Source organism: Mchenga conophoros, linkage group LG14, assembly GCF_057382185.1.
Source record: "Mchenga conophoros isolate Kocher_MC1m ecotype Shallow Benthic linkage group LG14, M_conophoros_male_GT1.1, whole genome shotgun sequence".
NCBI lineage: Eukaryota > Metazoa > Chordata > Actinopteri > Cichliformes > Cichlidae > Mchenga > Mchenga conophoros.
Window position 1 is genome coordinate 41484041 of NC_140539.1, and position 13729 is coordinate 41497769.

The following is a 13729-nucleotide window of genomic DNA, read 5'->3' on the forward strand; positions in this document are numbered from 1 at the left end:
TTTGAGTTGATTTTGGGAAAGCAACCTGAAGCAGTCTCTGTATCATTTTGTTCTCCCAGGCTACTCCCGGCGCTGTAACTAACCCGCTGAACGGCATACCTGAGCTTACTTTGAATAATTAATCTTATACAAAACTCTGCTTATCGCTGCCCACGTCTCGAAGGAAACTCGATCCACGGATGACCCGGAAGGAGAGATTTCTTTCAGGAAATGCACTGATTTCCATGACAGAATTCACAACAACACAGACACAGGTCGGTTCTTTGAAACGGGCGTTTATTACTTGGGCCTTCTCTCCTTGGCTTCACCATCACCAGTACGCCGATACACCATGAGAACTGGTCACAAGCGAACAGTACAAATCAATTAGCAACTTTAGAGTACACATATTAAGTCCAAACACAAATAACAACATTTCTCAAATGACAAATACCTCGTTGGCTGCTTGTCCTGAAAAGAGGTCCTTAAGTCCTTGTGTTGCTTTTTCTTTTAGTAAACTTTTAACTTAAAATCGCTTCATGAGAGACATCTGCTCCCTCGCAGTCCATGCAAAGTCTCGTGTACTCTCGTTAAGGGTATTCTCACGAGACACTAGCTCTTACACTTTACACATGTACATTTCAAATAAAGACATTTCAACACAAACTATATATATATTCATGATATTATGTAACTTATTATAAATCAGTCATCTACATCATGAAATCCACACAGAACATTTTAACAGCATTTACACCACTACTCAATGGTACATAGTAAACACGTATCATAACTTTTCACATTATATGTATCCAGTCACCTAGATATTTTGAAGTCTTTCCACTTGCTGCTATTATGTTTCAGTCATTAATTGAACTGTCTCAGTGATATGTGGAGTCCAGAAAGTATATTAAGCCAGTGATGAGCTCAATACCATGACTCCCTCTGGTGCCACTTAGTGGATTAAACAGTTCTACCACTTGCTCCATCACCATTCCGTCCAGAGTAAATTCAATGTCTGGCACAGTAATCCTCTCAGGCCAGTCGACCAGCAATCCCAGCTCATCTGTACCATGAGCAGCAGCACCACCACCAGAATCTGCACCTGAGCCCTGAGCAGCAGTCGTCTCACTCTCAGTGGCTGTCACACCACCATCAGCTGTCCCACCAATAGTCCCATCAGCAGCAGCTGCTCTGGTCTGAAAGATGTCCTGCATGGCAGTTGAGGCTCGGCCCTGTTGCTGGAGGCTGCCTCGGACAAAAATCTGTAATGGGCTCAAGTGTCTCTCTGTCCGCAAGCCATGATTGTTCCACTGTTGAGTGAAGTCTTTCAAATCTCTGTTGATCCTTGGGAGATAGATGTAATGGAGAGCCCAAAGGTGCATTTCATTGTCAATGTCAATGATGCCTTCCTCCTCCAGGTGGTGAAATAAATCACAGTACACATTGGTCATTCCTCGCCACAGATCACCCCAGAGCCTCTCAATTCTCTGATTATGGGTACTCCTTCCTCTTAGGGCACTTCCACGATCAAAGCCTCTGAAAATGTTCATCATCAGGCAGACAGCATTGTTTTCCCCTCCTCTGTCTGTCCGGACCCTCGAGGGTACACCATAGGATACCACGGCTCTGATGAAACTTGATAAAACAGTACTGCTACGGTTGTTGTTTGAGGCATGAAGGAAGACCACAAGACGACTGTATCCATCAATAGCCCCATGAATGACTATCCTCCACCTAAAACAGTGGTCCATAAGAAGAAAAATCTTATTTCTGCTTTGTTATTGAAACAATGGAAACACACACTCTTAATTGATTTACATGGCACTATTGCATGTCAAGTTTGTCTGTACGTTGCTTGCGATGTCTGTGTTCTCTCATTTTCCCCTTTAAACATAACCAGTTGTGTTAGAGGACTGCCCATCACAGGGCCTGGCTCTATTGGATGTGTCTTACTGTTCAACAGTTATATTTGATGTAATGCTGAATTTCACTTTGGTCAAAATAGGTGTTCAACAAATCAGTGTGCTTGGTTACCTTATCAGCTTGTGATTTCCATCAATGTGCCACAATGAGTTTGGACCTGCAACCTGATATGTTCTTCGTTCTGGTCTCCGCAAAACTGCTCTTATGGCAGCTGCTCCAGGATTTATCCGTAGCATGCTTGCTCGAACCCTCCTTCGCTGTACACGTAGTCCACGTACTCGCAGGGAGGCTCTGACAGCCTCAGGACCAATTTGTTCATTGCCAGCGACAATGTCCTGCACATGTTCATCCAGCGCACTGTCAGTCAGTTCCGCATACATTGATGCACGGGTGAAATTATACTGTCTGAAATCAGACAAAAAGAACACGAGTATTTTATCACTGCCATAACAACACACATCATTACTTGACTAGTTAGTGCACATTCAAATATACTAATTTTTACAATTTCACAATACCATTTAATTTGAATAAACAGTGGGTGTGTGTCACAAAAGAACTGAAAGTCACACTGGTTTCAAAAGTCACTGACCGCAGACGTCTTCGAATTGTACGAAGTGAAACATTCAAAATATCAGCCATCTGAGGTGCAGTGAATCCACATGACTTCAGGAATGAAAGCTGTTCCCGAGTGATAAGGTAAAGGGATCTGCCTCTACCTCTGTTGAAAACCACTGGTGCCTGGTATCCAAAAGAGCCTGAAAATATATAAGCGTTTGGTGTATTTGGAAAATAGGTTAAGACAGAGTCATAATTTATTTCACACTTTTGATCAGTCAAGGAATCGACACAATATGTGCTTACCTTGTTGGCCATGCTGAGTAGACAGTTCGACCTCCTGAATCAATTCAGCCAAGTCACGCAGAAGTTGATCTGCTGCAGTTACACTGATCAGTCTTCCTCTTGCCCACCGAAGGCTTCTCTGCATTGTCTCCAACCTCAAAGACATCAAAAAATTACTTCTTAATTCATGTTATATTTTCAGGCCATATTCCCCTTAAACATTTTATGCAAGTTAAAATGTTAAATGTTTTCCATCATGCTTTCATCATACCTCCTTAACGCTAACTGTAGCACATCTGGCCCAACATCGTCCATCAGCAGCCGCCGTGTACAGTCATTATGAATGTTCTTGCACCTTGAGATGAAAATCCTCCAGGCCATACTTTGTACTGTGATTCTACAAAGACAAAAATTTAAATTATTGCTTTCAACAGGTTTATATATTTAAATAAATCAAAAAATTTCATGTTAGTCTTCTGAAAATTGTGACTGAGCACTTTTGGAAACACTATGTCATCACTAAGTATTGGGACTGTGAACAGTTACAGAATGCATCTGAAATAAATGTCACATTCTAACAGGTTATAGTTCTGTTAATAGAGCTTTTGAATCTACGTTTCATACATATTCCTATCTTTAATAGCAGTATGTCAACGATGTCAACCAATATTTTCATATTTCAAACACACACCCAAGTTAAAAATTTGAATCTCCGCATCTTCTACTCAGCAGATCTGAAAAATCATTTTTGATAATGTTCCGATTCCATTGTCAAATGTTCCCATCCATGTTATTCATCTTTGTTTATTTTAAATGCTGTCATTAGTTTTTTTTTTCCAACTAATTACCAAAATGAACATGGTCTACATTGTTTTGCTCACTTAAATAAAACGACATTTTTGTATTGTACCCTGGGTTCATGAAGACCATGCTGTCTTTTAACTTTATTATTTCTTTTCTGCATATACTGACTGTTCTTTATTCATTTCTCTACTTTCTCCTCTCTTCTTCTTCAGTCAAGTTTAACGGCAGCTTGCATCCACTTTCTCCTCTCAATTCCGCTGAGATTAATTCCCGCTCTACTGTACAAGACTTGTGAATGGTTACCTGGAGGGATGTACCACTGTGAGAGGGGTGATACGGAACAGTCCAGGTGATCGCTGCTTTAATTTACCGGTCAGATATACCTAAATTGCACGTCGACATAGCTAGTGAACTGTAACTAGACCATAAATCAGTGATAACAAAAGAACATTCAATCTACTTTCTCCGGTACTTTATAGAAAAAAAATCAACATCAATTCAATGTCGGCTTTCTATCTGGGGTGGCAGTGCAGTAACGTGTAGCCTAATCCGGCTAATGTAACAAGTGATATAAAACCGTATTTTAAATAATATAAAGTGGCTAAACGGAGTACCATATTAAAGACCTTATTAACATGCCTCACCTAAAATGGCATGTTGGCAACATTCCTAACGGACAAAGGTTAGCATGACTTGTCTGTGAAGGTTCTCAGCATGACTTTTTTTTCGCTTACTACAATACAAAGCTAACATATAACATGTGCTTAAAAGGACAAAGCAATGTTTTTGAATCATCGCTTAGCTTTTAGTTAGCAAAGACGAACAATAATTGAGATTAACTAGGGTACTTACGGTGTTTTTTGTTGGCGCAGAGATTTCGCATGCATTCATCTGTATGTAGTTTGTCGCACATAGCTTGATTGAGACAACACAAATATGAGGTTGACTGTGATTGGTTAACACAAATTCTGATCACAGGTTGTGGTAAGGGGTGGATTAAAAATAAAACACAACCTTCAGTCTTGCTTATCCAATCACAAACAATGTACCTTCTCCCGCCGTACTTTGAATTTTAGGGATGCTATATATATATTTCTGCCAAGCCTTTTGGCGGACTTTTTGGGAACAGTCATGTCCGAACGGAGCGCTGCATTTCGACGGAGAGTCACTGATATCAGAGACAGAATGAATGCCCAATTTAACCGGCTACTGAATCAAGATGACAGTGAAGAGGGGACATCTCTTCTACAAAGGTGAAATGCTTTGGTGGTGGTTACTCTATTGGCAAGCTTTTAGCTTTGCGCCTTTTTTGTTTTTGCAAAAGGAAATAACTTTTACATTTTTAAATAATAAATGGCTCGTTTACTAATTATCTGTTACAATTCAACAACAAATTCTGTAATCATAAATGTCTATCCTAGATTGACGACTTCAAATGACAGTCATTTTAATCCCTGTTATGTGCATTTATGCATAAAGATTTTAGTTTATAAATGTAGCATATCCCATATTTTCAGGGAGCATTTAATTTGCGAGACAATCGAAAAATGCATGCAATAAACACCGATTGAACACTCATTCCTTACTCTGAGTGTGTTGGGTGGTTTTTTTTTCTTTTCTTTTTTTTCTTGGGGGGGGGGGGGGTGGGGGGGTGTCTCTGTGTGATTAGTTTCACTAAAATTATCTCATGGTCTAATGATAGCTTTGGAGTTTTCCGCCAACAGCACGGAGGTGGGCCAGTGCGCAGACCAAGAGGCGGGAGAACCAGACATCGCCAGTTAACGTTTAAGGTGTCAGTACTAAGGAATCCCACACTGACACACTACCGATCTCATAGGGGTAATCAATATTTATATTAATATTAATTATTTGGAGTGATGGGTTTGAAAAATGAGAACTACATCATGGTGTCAGTTGTTTACAAATTGTAGAATTTGGCATTAGATTTTTAGCACCTTTGTAATCTTTATTTCCTTGCACCAATAAGTTGATGTTGAGACACTACAATGTGACAATTTACCCTTTTCCGTTTTTAGGGAAAGCTAATTTGGTTTAAATTTGATTACAGATGCCACTCCTGCTACTCGGGTGGTCGTTCCTGTAAACCTAAATGCAGCTGAATTCAGGCAGGCACTACGGGACAATATTGCAGACATACCCTTGCAGTTCGATCTATGCAAAGTGAATGGACAGCGGCTCATTCTTCCTCTTGAAGAGGAGACGCCCCAAGAAATTAGAGCAAGAAACCTACTGGGTCGCTCCAATCTTTATATCCGTCCAAAGGTATTCAAATGTTCCACTCGGGTGGCTGATATGGCATAATTGTCACTATTACTGTAACTCAGTGGCGCTCCAGTCACCCTAGTATTGTATAAGACATCTTTAACATGTTACTGCTCAGAATAATAAATGCTGTGATTTTCCCCAAAGGATTTGAGACATTCATCTGATCACTATGCCAGATGGCTATGCTTAAATAATGCCCCGCCAATTGATTCACTGTTAATAACAGAAATGCAGTAGAGCAAGCTTCAACTGTGGTCTAACAGTATTTTAGGGTTAGGGTCATTTTGTTCTTGTAATCTTAGTTTCCTGGGTTCTGGCTTTTTCATTGTCTTTTGTTAATGTCCTTAACCTTTCCTTTATTTATTTATTTATTTTTTTCCCCCTCAGTTATCCTAAGTTCTACCTACCCAAAGTGTCACGGTCCTGAGTCTGTGGACTCGTTGTTTTTCTGTTTGTATTAGTTAGCTTTGATTTCATGATGTGTTTTGATTCTCTTGGGTTTGATTTCTGTCGCTAGTATTCCTAACTTCCTAGGTCCTGGGCATTTCTTGTGTTCTCCTTCTTAGGTCGTGGTTCTGTGTTCTGTTAGTATACAGTCGTCTCTGTCAGTGTGTCTCTTGTTCTGTCACCGTATCCCCTAGGTTAGTCCACGTCTGTTCAGTTTCCTGTTTTACTTTGAAAGTCTGTGTACTATGTCAATGTGTTGAGTTTTGCCTCGTCATGTCTGATGAGTCCCAGCTGTGCTCTCCTCCTGTTTCACATTCCCTAATCACCTCAGTATGTATTTAAGCCTTGTGTGTTTCCCTGCCAGTTGGCGCGTTGTCCTCTGTTCTTGTTTGTCATTTGTTGTTCCATTTCTTTTATATTTTAATAATCTGGTGTTTTAGATTACAGAGGCCAATGAGGACTCAACTGGTGGAGAAGTTGTGCAGTCTGAGATGGCAATGTAAGTCTTTGACAACTGCCTTTGGACTGTAGCACTGTGAATGCATTACACCCTCTCATCAACAATATTTACCATATTGCAGTGTGCTGCATGACACCGAGACACCTGACCATAGCAGGCACAATGTACAGGAGCCAGAGGTTATCAGGTAAATGGCACTTTGTTTGTTTATGAGTTGGAATTTTAATCTTAAACTATTGCACAATTTCATTAATTTTTTTGGTAAAAACTAGTTTGGTACAAACTAATTATATCATTATTATAACTTGGATCATTTTGTGTAGTCTAGATCAATAAATATCTGCATTGGGGTCCTCTTCCTGCTATGAAATATTTCTGCTATTCCTTTGCAGTGGTCTGCATGAAAACCATACAGCTCATTCTAGTAGGCATGGTCTCCAGGAACCAGAGGTTAACAGGCAAGTGGTAGTTGTTGAATAACATGCCAAAACTTAAGTGTAAACTGGAACTTATAAAGCACACACTATAGGTAAATAGACACTCAATAAGTACAATATACGGGGTGAGACCAGCGAATATTAAAATTTGAAAGGTTGCATGTATTGAACTGATAACATTTATGTGCTCTGAATATAGACCAATGGTTTAATTGCCTCATTCGGTTTCTGTTTTGCTTTTTCATGTTTTTCAGATTTGTTGATGTCATGATATTGGTATTTTTAATTGCTGAAAATGCATCGATAACACTTTAGTCAGCCTGACCATTCAGACACTTGGAACTAATCACCCAAACTATTCCCAGTAAATGGGCAGTTCCTTATGTTTCACAAAAAAAGGAAAAGAAGACACTGCTGGCCTGTGATAATCTTTTGTGCGCAGGAAAACTGCACTGTCAAAACTTGAAAGTTGCATTTTATAGTTTATTGATCCATTTTGGCAACCAATAACAAGATCCATTTTTGTTCCTTCATGCTGCTTGTCTCTCAAATTAAAAAAACAAACAAACAAACAAAACAAAAGGCCCATCTCAGTGCATGCTGGTCTTATACCAGTCTCTTAAGTTATCAAAAATAGCCCTGAAATTCTTCCTGGCGACTTGATAAGATAAACAACAAAACAATGAAGTGAGCATTAACCTACAAATAAAAAAATGATTAACCCAGAAATAGAAGTAAACTAACAACAAACTTTATATTTTAATATTTTGAAATTTGTTTAAATCCAAATGGCTCCAACAGATGCAATCAAGGACCAAATAATGTGAAATCAGATTCTTTTATCAGATGAGTCATTCCATTTCAGTATGTATACATGATATTAAAAAAATCAAATGCATTTGTTCTGTTTAGGGAAGAGTTTTACATTGACTCTGCAGAGTCAGAAGTATCAGACCTGGATGAGGCTGTCCTGGCTTCCCCTGAACAAAATGACTCGCATGTATGTCTCATGAACAACACTGCCAGAACTGCTGTGTATGTGTTTCATGTAGTCATGACCCTTCTCTCTCTCCCCCCCCCCTCTTCAGGACGAGATGGACCTTGCGACTGTGATGAAAGATTTCCAGGAAACTCATCTTGACACCAGCAATTATTGTGCAATAATAGCCCGACGTAGGAAAATCCTACATAGTGCCTGCATGGCACTTTCAAAGTCATATTTTGCCTGGCATAAATTGCCAAATATTGAATTTGTTGGTGAAATGGCCGATGATTATGGAGGCCCAAGGCGGGAATTTTTTCGGTAACCCATTCCCATCTCTCCCACACAATAATAGAATGCATGAATGTGTTTTTTGTTGTTGCAAAGATGAAATCACAATTTGACTCAATTTTTTTTATTTTTTACTATCTTTTCCTGCAGATTACTTATGGTCGAAACTCAGAATTCCCTAGGGATTTTTGAGGGGAAGCCTGGCAGTCTGTTGTTCAGCTATAGCCAGCAGTTGCTGTCAAGCAACAAGTTTTATACGGCTGGTAAACTGATTGCTTGGTCGATAGCACACAATGGGCCAGGGCCACGGTGTATCAACAGACACCTGTTCTGTATGATGTGTGGCCAGAAGACATCTCTTGATGACTTCGATGTAGAGGTCTTCATGGACGAAGACGTCAAACAGAACATAGAAAAGGTAAAACTGTGTGCATGCTGAGGTGTAATTAAATTCAGTGAAACACAATGCATAGCTTAACTCATCAGTGGAACGTCTCAAAATGTAAGTACACTTAGTGAATGCTTTAAACGTATGTATTTATGGAGGTGCCTAATTTTCAAGGTTTCCAGCTGCAGCACCCCAGAAGACCTGGCAGACTTGAAAAGTCACCTTGGGGACTGGATTGCAGGCTGTGGTATCCCTGACATCTACACTGCCACACTACTTGATGTTAAGAGGATAAGGGGCGAGATTGTATCTCATTTTGCGTTTCACAGGTGAGAATTTGTTAGAAAATTACAAAGTACTTTCCTGGTCAGTGCTCGTCTTCCCATTGTGTTCCCCCCTAATAGTTAACACTTAAACAAATCATCAATCTGCTGAGTTTATATCTGTATTGCAGTTAAGGTGGTGTTTAAATTGACAAAACTTTTTGTTTTGTTTCACAATTTTGCTATGTTGTATGAATTGAGAGTACAATCTGTGGTCAACAGGGTTGCCAGCATGATTCAGCAGTTTGTTGCCGGTATGGACTCGTGTGGTCGGTTCTGGCAAATGGTGAAGAGATGCTGGAAGCAGTTCCTTCCTGTATTTACAAATGCAGGAAATAAACTTACAAGGAACAGCTTCCAGGATCTCTTCACCATTGGATGGAGTCCAGCTGGAAGTAACAGACGTGAAGAAGAGGAAGCAACCATCTTTCAGTGGGAATGGTGGCTTATGGCCATTCAGGGTGAGTACATAGAATACAACACATGTCTTGTTTCTGTTTGAATTGCTTCAGGCATTTAATGTTAAATACAGTGTCCACAATACAAAATACAGACAACTAAATCGAAACAACACTTGGGTGCAATAAAACCTTAGAACTTTGCAAAATCCACCCCTTCTTAGAGCATATGAGGAAGTTTTTGATTATTTTACCTTTTTAGGTGAGGTATTTGAAAGGAAACCACCTACAACAAATATTTTTGGAAGATTATTTCTTTTATCCTCTGTCATCTCTACCAGATCTTGCTTGTTTAGACTGATAGATAGGATGTAATTTGATTTTCATTGTGATTTCTGGTAAAACATTAATTTTATTACATGACCGAAAACTTCTAACACTAAAATATTAAATAGTTATATTACATACTTGTATTTAAAATATGGTAAAATTTATGATTCAATTGTATTAGCACATCTGAGAATTAAGTAAATGGTAAATGGCCTGTATTTGTATAGCGCTTTACTAAAGCAGTCATCCACACATTCACACACTGGTGATGGCAGCTACATTGTAGCCACAGCCACACTGACAGAGGTGAGGCTGCCGGGCACTGGCGCCACCGGGCCCTCTGACCACCACCAGTAGGCAACGGGTAAAGTGTCTCACCCAAGGACACAACGACCGAGACTGTCCGAGCCGGGGCTCGAACCGGCAACCTTCCGATTACAAGACTCAAGACTCTTGAGCCACGATCACCCCCAGTGTTTTTGCAGTGTTTAAGATAGAATAACACAATTTGAAACTTGTCTCCCTTTGAGACAAAGGTCATTTGTTAATTAGATGCACTGCCTAACTAGAACCTTCAGGTATTACGTTGACTATAACGAAACCTCCTGTATATTAGTGTCTTAGAGTAATCGAGTGGTGCAATGACAACACCCACGCAAATGTGACATCACTAGAAAGCCAATGTACTCTTGCAAGGACAGAATGAATAACTTCTTTAAAAAAAATACACATTGCATAAACAGTCCTTGACATATAGGTCTGACTCGGAGGACAAAATTAATTTCCTGTCTTAGCAGGGCAGGATTGCTTCGAGTAATTTTTTTTTTTTTTTTTTTTTAATGCAATGCTTTGCAATAATTGTTTTGCCTAACAACCTGTTTTTGACTCCAAAATAGTCATTAACGCAACTGTTCTACTATGCAGTCAGTGTAACTGATTATAAATCTACACATTGCACCTTATTTAACACTTGTATGTATTTTAACAGAGCGAGAGGTGGACCACACATTTGAAGAGCTCCTCGTCTTTATAACTGGGGCTGACTTACTTCCACCACTGGGGTTCCCACAGTCCTGCAACATCGACTTCTACGATCAGGAGTCAGGGATGCGGCGTATCCCGTACACATCAACGTGCAGCTTATCCCTGTATCTCCCAAGAGGTGTTGCAGATGAAGATCAATTCAAAGATCTTATGAATGATGCCTTAAAAGGATCCCTGGGATTTGGAAAGGTGTAGCTGCATACATGAACTGATGCTGGGAAGCTGTGGTTAAAACCTGTGGGCTTTTGGGATGAAGTTCTTATTGTAAATGTTCTTAAAGGGGATTGCTCCTGGCACTCAGGCTTCTTAAAGATTTTACATTTTAAAGGTGTTTTTACAAATGACTGTTCATTGTGTATATAGTTATATTTATAGTCCAGTTAAGACAACTAGGGTATTCATGCATCAAGCTATGCAAAATAAGTGGTGTTCAGAAAGTTTCCAGGAAATAGTTCAAATGACAATTCATCTAGAAATATTCTTTTGAAATATTGTTGTTTATGTTCAATTATAGTACACTGCATAGAGTGGTTTTTGTTTTTTATTTTCAAGATGTACAAGAGATGCCAGACAAACTTTGAACTAAAAGACACTGACTTTTGTAAAATAAAATATTGTAATGTCAGTTCTCATGGTGTCTTGTCTATTTAAAAATTAAATTTGAGGCTTACCTGTTACTGTCAAATACTGGTATTGGGTTCCATTGACGAGGGCTATGTAGTACAATTATGTGCTTAAGTCAAGGTAAAAGGTTAAATGAATTTACCCTCATTGTTCTCAAACCAAGAACTGAAGAATCAATCTCAACTCAGAATTAAAAGTTACGAATTAATTTTACTGGTTTCGAGAACAAAGCAGTTTTAACAAACTGACTTTAAGCTCCGGCGTTAACTCTGAGATTGACACCTGGCCTTTCACTATAACCTGGTTAAAAATCAATTATGTAATTGTGGTAGACTTATGTAAGAGGCTGTAAAGCTTTTTTGTAAAAAAAAAAAAAGAATCACGTCAAGATGATGAACACTGGTATTAAAATTATATTTTATACATAAGGCAATAACTGTAATTACCAAAGTAAAAATGATTTGTTAGACTCAGTTTGTTGGTGAACGATGCTTAAAAAGTGTGTAGCAATTTGGACAGTATATCCAGTGATTGCTTTGCTTTTTCTATGGTCACGGCTTACCTACTTTATTACAGTCATTTGGCTGTACGTGAAAATATATTTAGCTAAAGTTCCTTCTGCTTGTTTAGGTTTATCTCTGTGTTATAGGTTCATTCAGCCCAACCTCAGGAAACTTGTCTGCTTTCCTACTGTCATCTCTACAAGCCTAAAAACAATTTTAAAAGAGGCTATACACATGACATTTTTTCTACTTAATTTACTCGTGTGTGCCATACAGAGGGAAATATCTCAATCAGAATCGCATTTATTGGAAAAGTATATGCGCAAACACATACAAGGAATTTGGTTCCATTTGAGGGCATCTTTCAAGCACAAAAAAGTAAAACACAATCCATATATGTGTATGGACATGCATAAATACACACGCACACAGGTGTATAAACTAACAATATAATACACAATCTAATTCTTTTACACAGAAATTACAGGATTACAGAAGTTGATACCAAAGAGTGCAGTTGCAGTCTAGCAGTGTGACAGTTTAACCACTTAGGAGGGAGATGGCGGGGGAAAGAATTTTGATCAAAGTTAATGTCTCCACTTATTTCGAAAAGAAAAAAGTGGTATTACTTTAAACTGAGTAAAACGGTATTTTGATAAAAGTTAAGGTCTCCGTTTGTTTCAGAAAGAGCATACTGTCATTTACTTGCTTTTATTATTTATTTATATGCCCTCCGCGGACCATCTCTGCACTGCGTGGGTGATTAGTGGCTCCCTGCACAGTAAGGGCTGCACACACAGGGACAAGACGCACTCGGTTACGATCCGATCTTCCCTGGGCAGGGGGAGCTGATGAACTGTATGCCACTTTTTCATTGGCATACATTAAGTACAATGTTTTATTGCCTACGGTGGGGGCAGGTCACATACTGGGTGAAGGTGGGCAGTGTGGAGTCCAGCGAGACATGATTAAAGTCCCCTGATATTAGAAGAAGAGCTCTCGGAGATTGCGTTTGCAGTCTGCGGACCACAGAGAGTCACAGGCTACCTCCACGGATGCTAACGGCTAATAGCGCAATGTCTGTGTTGCAGAGTTGTTCTTTCACAGCGATGTGCCCAGAGATACCACAACCGTCTTTAACAAACACTGCCAGCCCCCCTCCTTTCCTCTCACCGCTGTCTCTCGTCTTGTCCGCCCGCAGCAGCTGGAAGCCGGGCAGCCTACTCACAGAGGGAGTACCGGGCAGTGCCGGGATACTGCCACTGTGACCGGGTTAGCGTCATTAGCTCCTCAATCATATCAGGGAGCGATCTCACATTTAAAGTGATTACAGGAAGGAGAGAAGGTGTGTGAGGTGTCCTCGGGAGACATCACCCCCGTTTCTTCCCTCACTGGGGATGTAGGGTATGTCTGCCGGTAGCGCAGCTGCAGGGCGCAGCGCTAACAGCTGATCCCTAATGTAAACAAAGGAGCCATGCGCCGAGTGTCCAAACACGGGTGAAAAAAGTGGAGACAAAAGAAGAGAAAAGTCAACATAACTAGCACGAAGCGGTAATGCAAGATGGCAGGATCTGATTGCTAAAACATAAGTTAAAGGTTAAGAGAAGTAAAGAGGAAAATAAGAAAGAAGCTCAGAAATGAGCAGAGCTAGCTCTGCTCATTAC

At 39.8% G+C, this 13729-nt stretch overlaps 3 protein-coding genes across 3 annotated transcripts in view; 1 reads left to right on the forward strand and 2 right to left on the reverse strand.

Annotated features, from left to right (window-relative positions):
• Positions 1-274: 274 nt before the first annotated feature.
• On the reverse strand, positions 275-4446 carry LOC146560513 (uncharacterized). The gene is made up of 6 exons (XM_085244627.1): positions 4405-4446; positions 3020-3145; positions 2770-2903; positions 2498-2663; positions 2017-2310; positions 275-1716 (listed from the first exon to the last, which is right to left on the reverse strand). Exons 1-6 carry the CDS (start codon positions 4437-4439, stop codon positions 861-863), a joined length of 1611 nt encoding a protein of 536 aa, XP_085100753.1. The 5' UTR covers positions 4440-4446; the 3' UTR covers positions 275-860.
• LOC146560514 (putative E3 ubiquitin-protein ligase HERC4) lies at positions 1863-11563 on the forward strand. Its single transcript, XM_085244628.1, has 12 exons — positions 1863-4805; positions 5255-5391; positions 5621-5835; positions 6726-6784; positions 6867-6932; positions 7138-7203; positions 8095-8182; positions 8271-8485; positions 8606-8873; positions 9018-9172; positions 9389-9627; positions 10883-11563. The coding sequence occupies exons 1-12, from the start codon at positions 4684-4686 to the stop codon at positions 11131-11133; spliced, it is 1881 nt and encodes a 626-aa protein (XP_085100754.1). The 5' UTR covers positions 1863-4683; the 3' UTR covers positions 11134-11563.
• A 1538-nt stretch (positions 11564-13101) lies between these two features.
• LOC146560515 (SPARC-related modular calcium-binding protein 1-like) overlaps positions 13102-13729 on the reverse strand; it is a 5632-nt gene continuing 5004 nt past the window's right edge. Inside the window, exon 6 of the mRNA XM_085244420.1 lies at positions 13102-13285. Within this exon, the coding sequence (XP_085100546.1) occupies positions 13102-13285 (184 nt within the window). The remainder of the gene's footprint in view (positions 13286-13729) is intronic.

Excerpts from the sequence above, each read along its gene's own strand:
- LOC146560513 (XM_085244627.1), bottom strand. The coding sequence starts at position 4,439 with ATGCATGCGAAATCTCTGCGCCAACAAAAAACACC. Across the intron at positions 2,311-2,497 it reads ACAATTCGAAGACGTCTGCG|ACAGTATAATTTCACCCGTG; the intron begins GTCAGTGACTTT and ends GTCTGATTTCAG. Across the intron at positions 1,717-2,016 it reads GGAAATCACAAGCTGATAAG|GTGGAGGATAGTCATTCATG; the intron begins GTAACCAAGCAC and ends CCACTGTTTTAG.
- LOC146560514 (XM_085244628.1), top strand. The coding sequence starts at position 4,684 with ATGTCCGAACGGAGCGCTGCATTTCGACGGAGAGTCACTGATATCAGA. Across the intron at positions 7,204-8,094 it reads CAGGAACCAGAGGTTAACAG|GGAAGAGTTTTACATTGACT; the intron begins GCAAGTGGTAGT and ends TGTTCTGTTTAG. Across the intron at positions 9,173-9,388 it reads TCTCATTTTGCGTTTCACAG|GGTTGCCAGCATGATTCAGC; the intron begins GTGAGAATTTGT and ends TGTGGTCAACAG.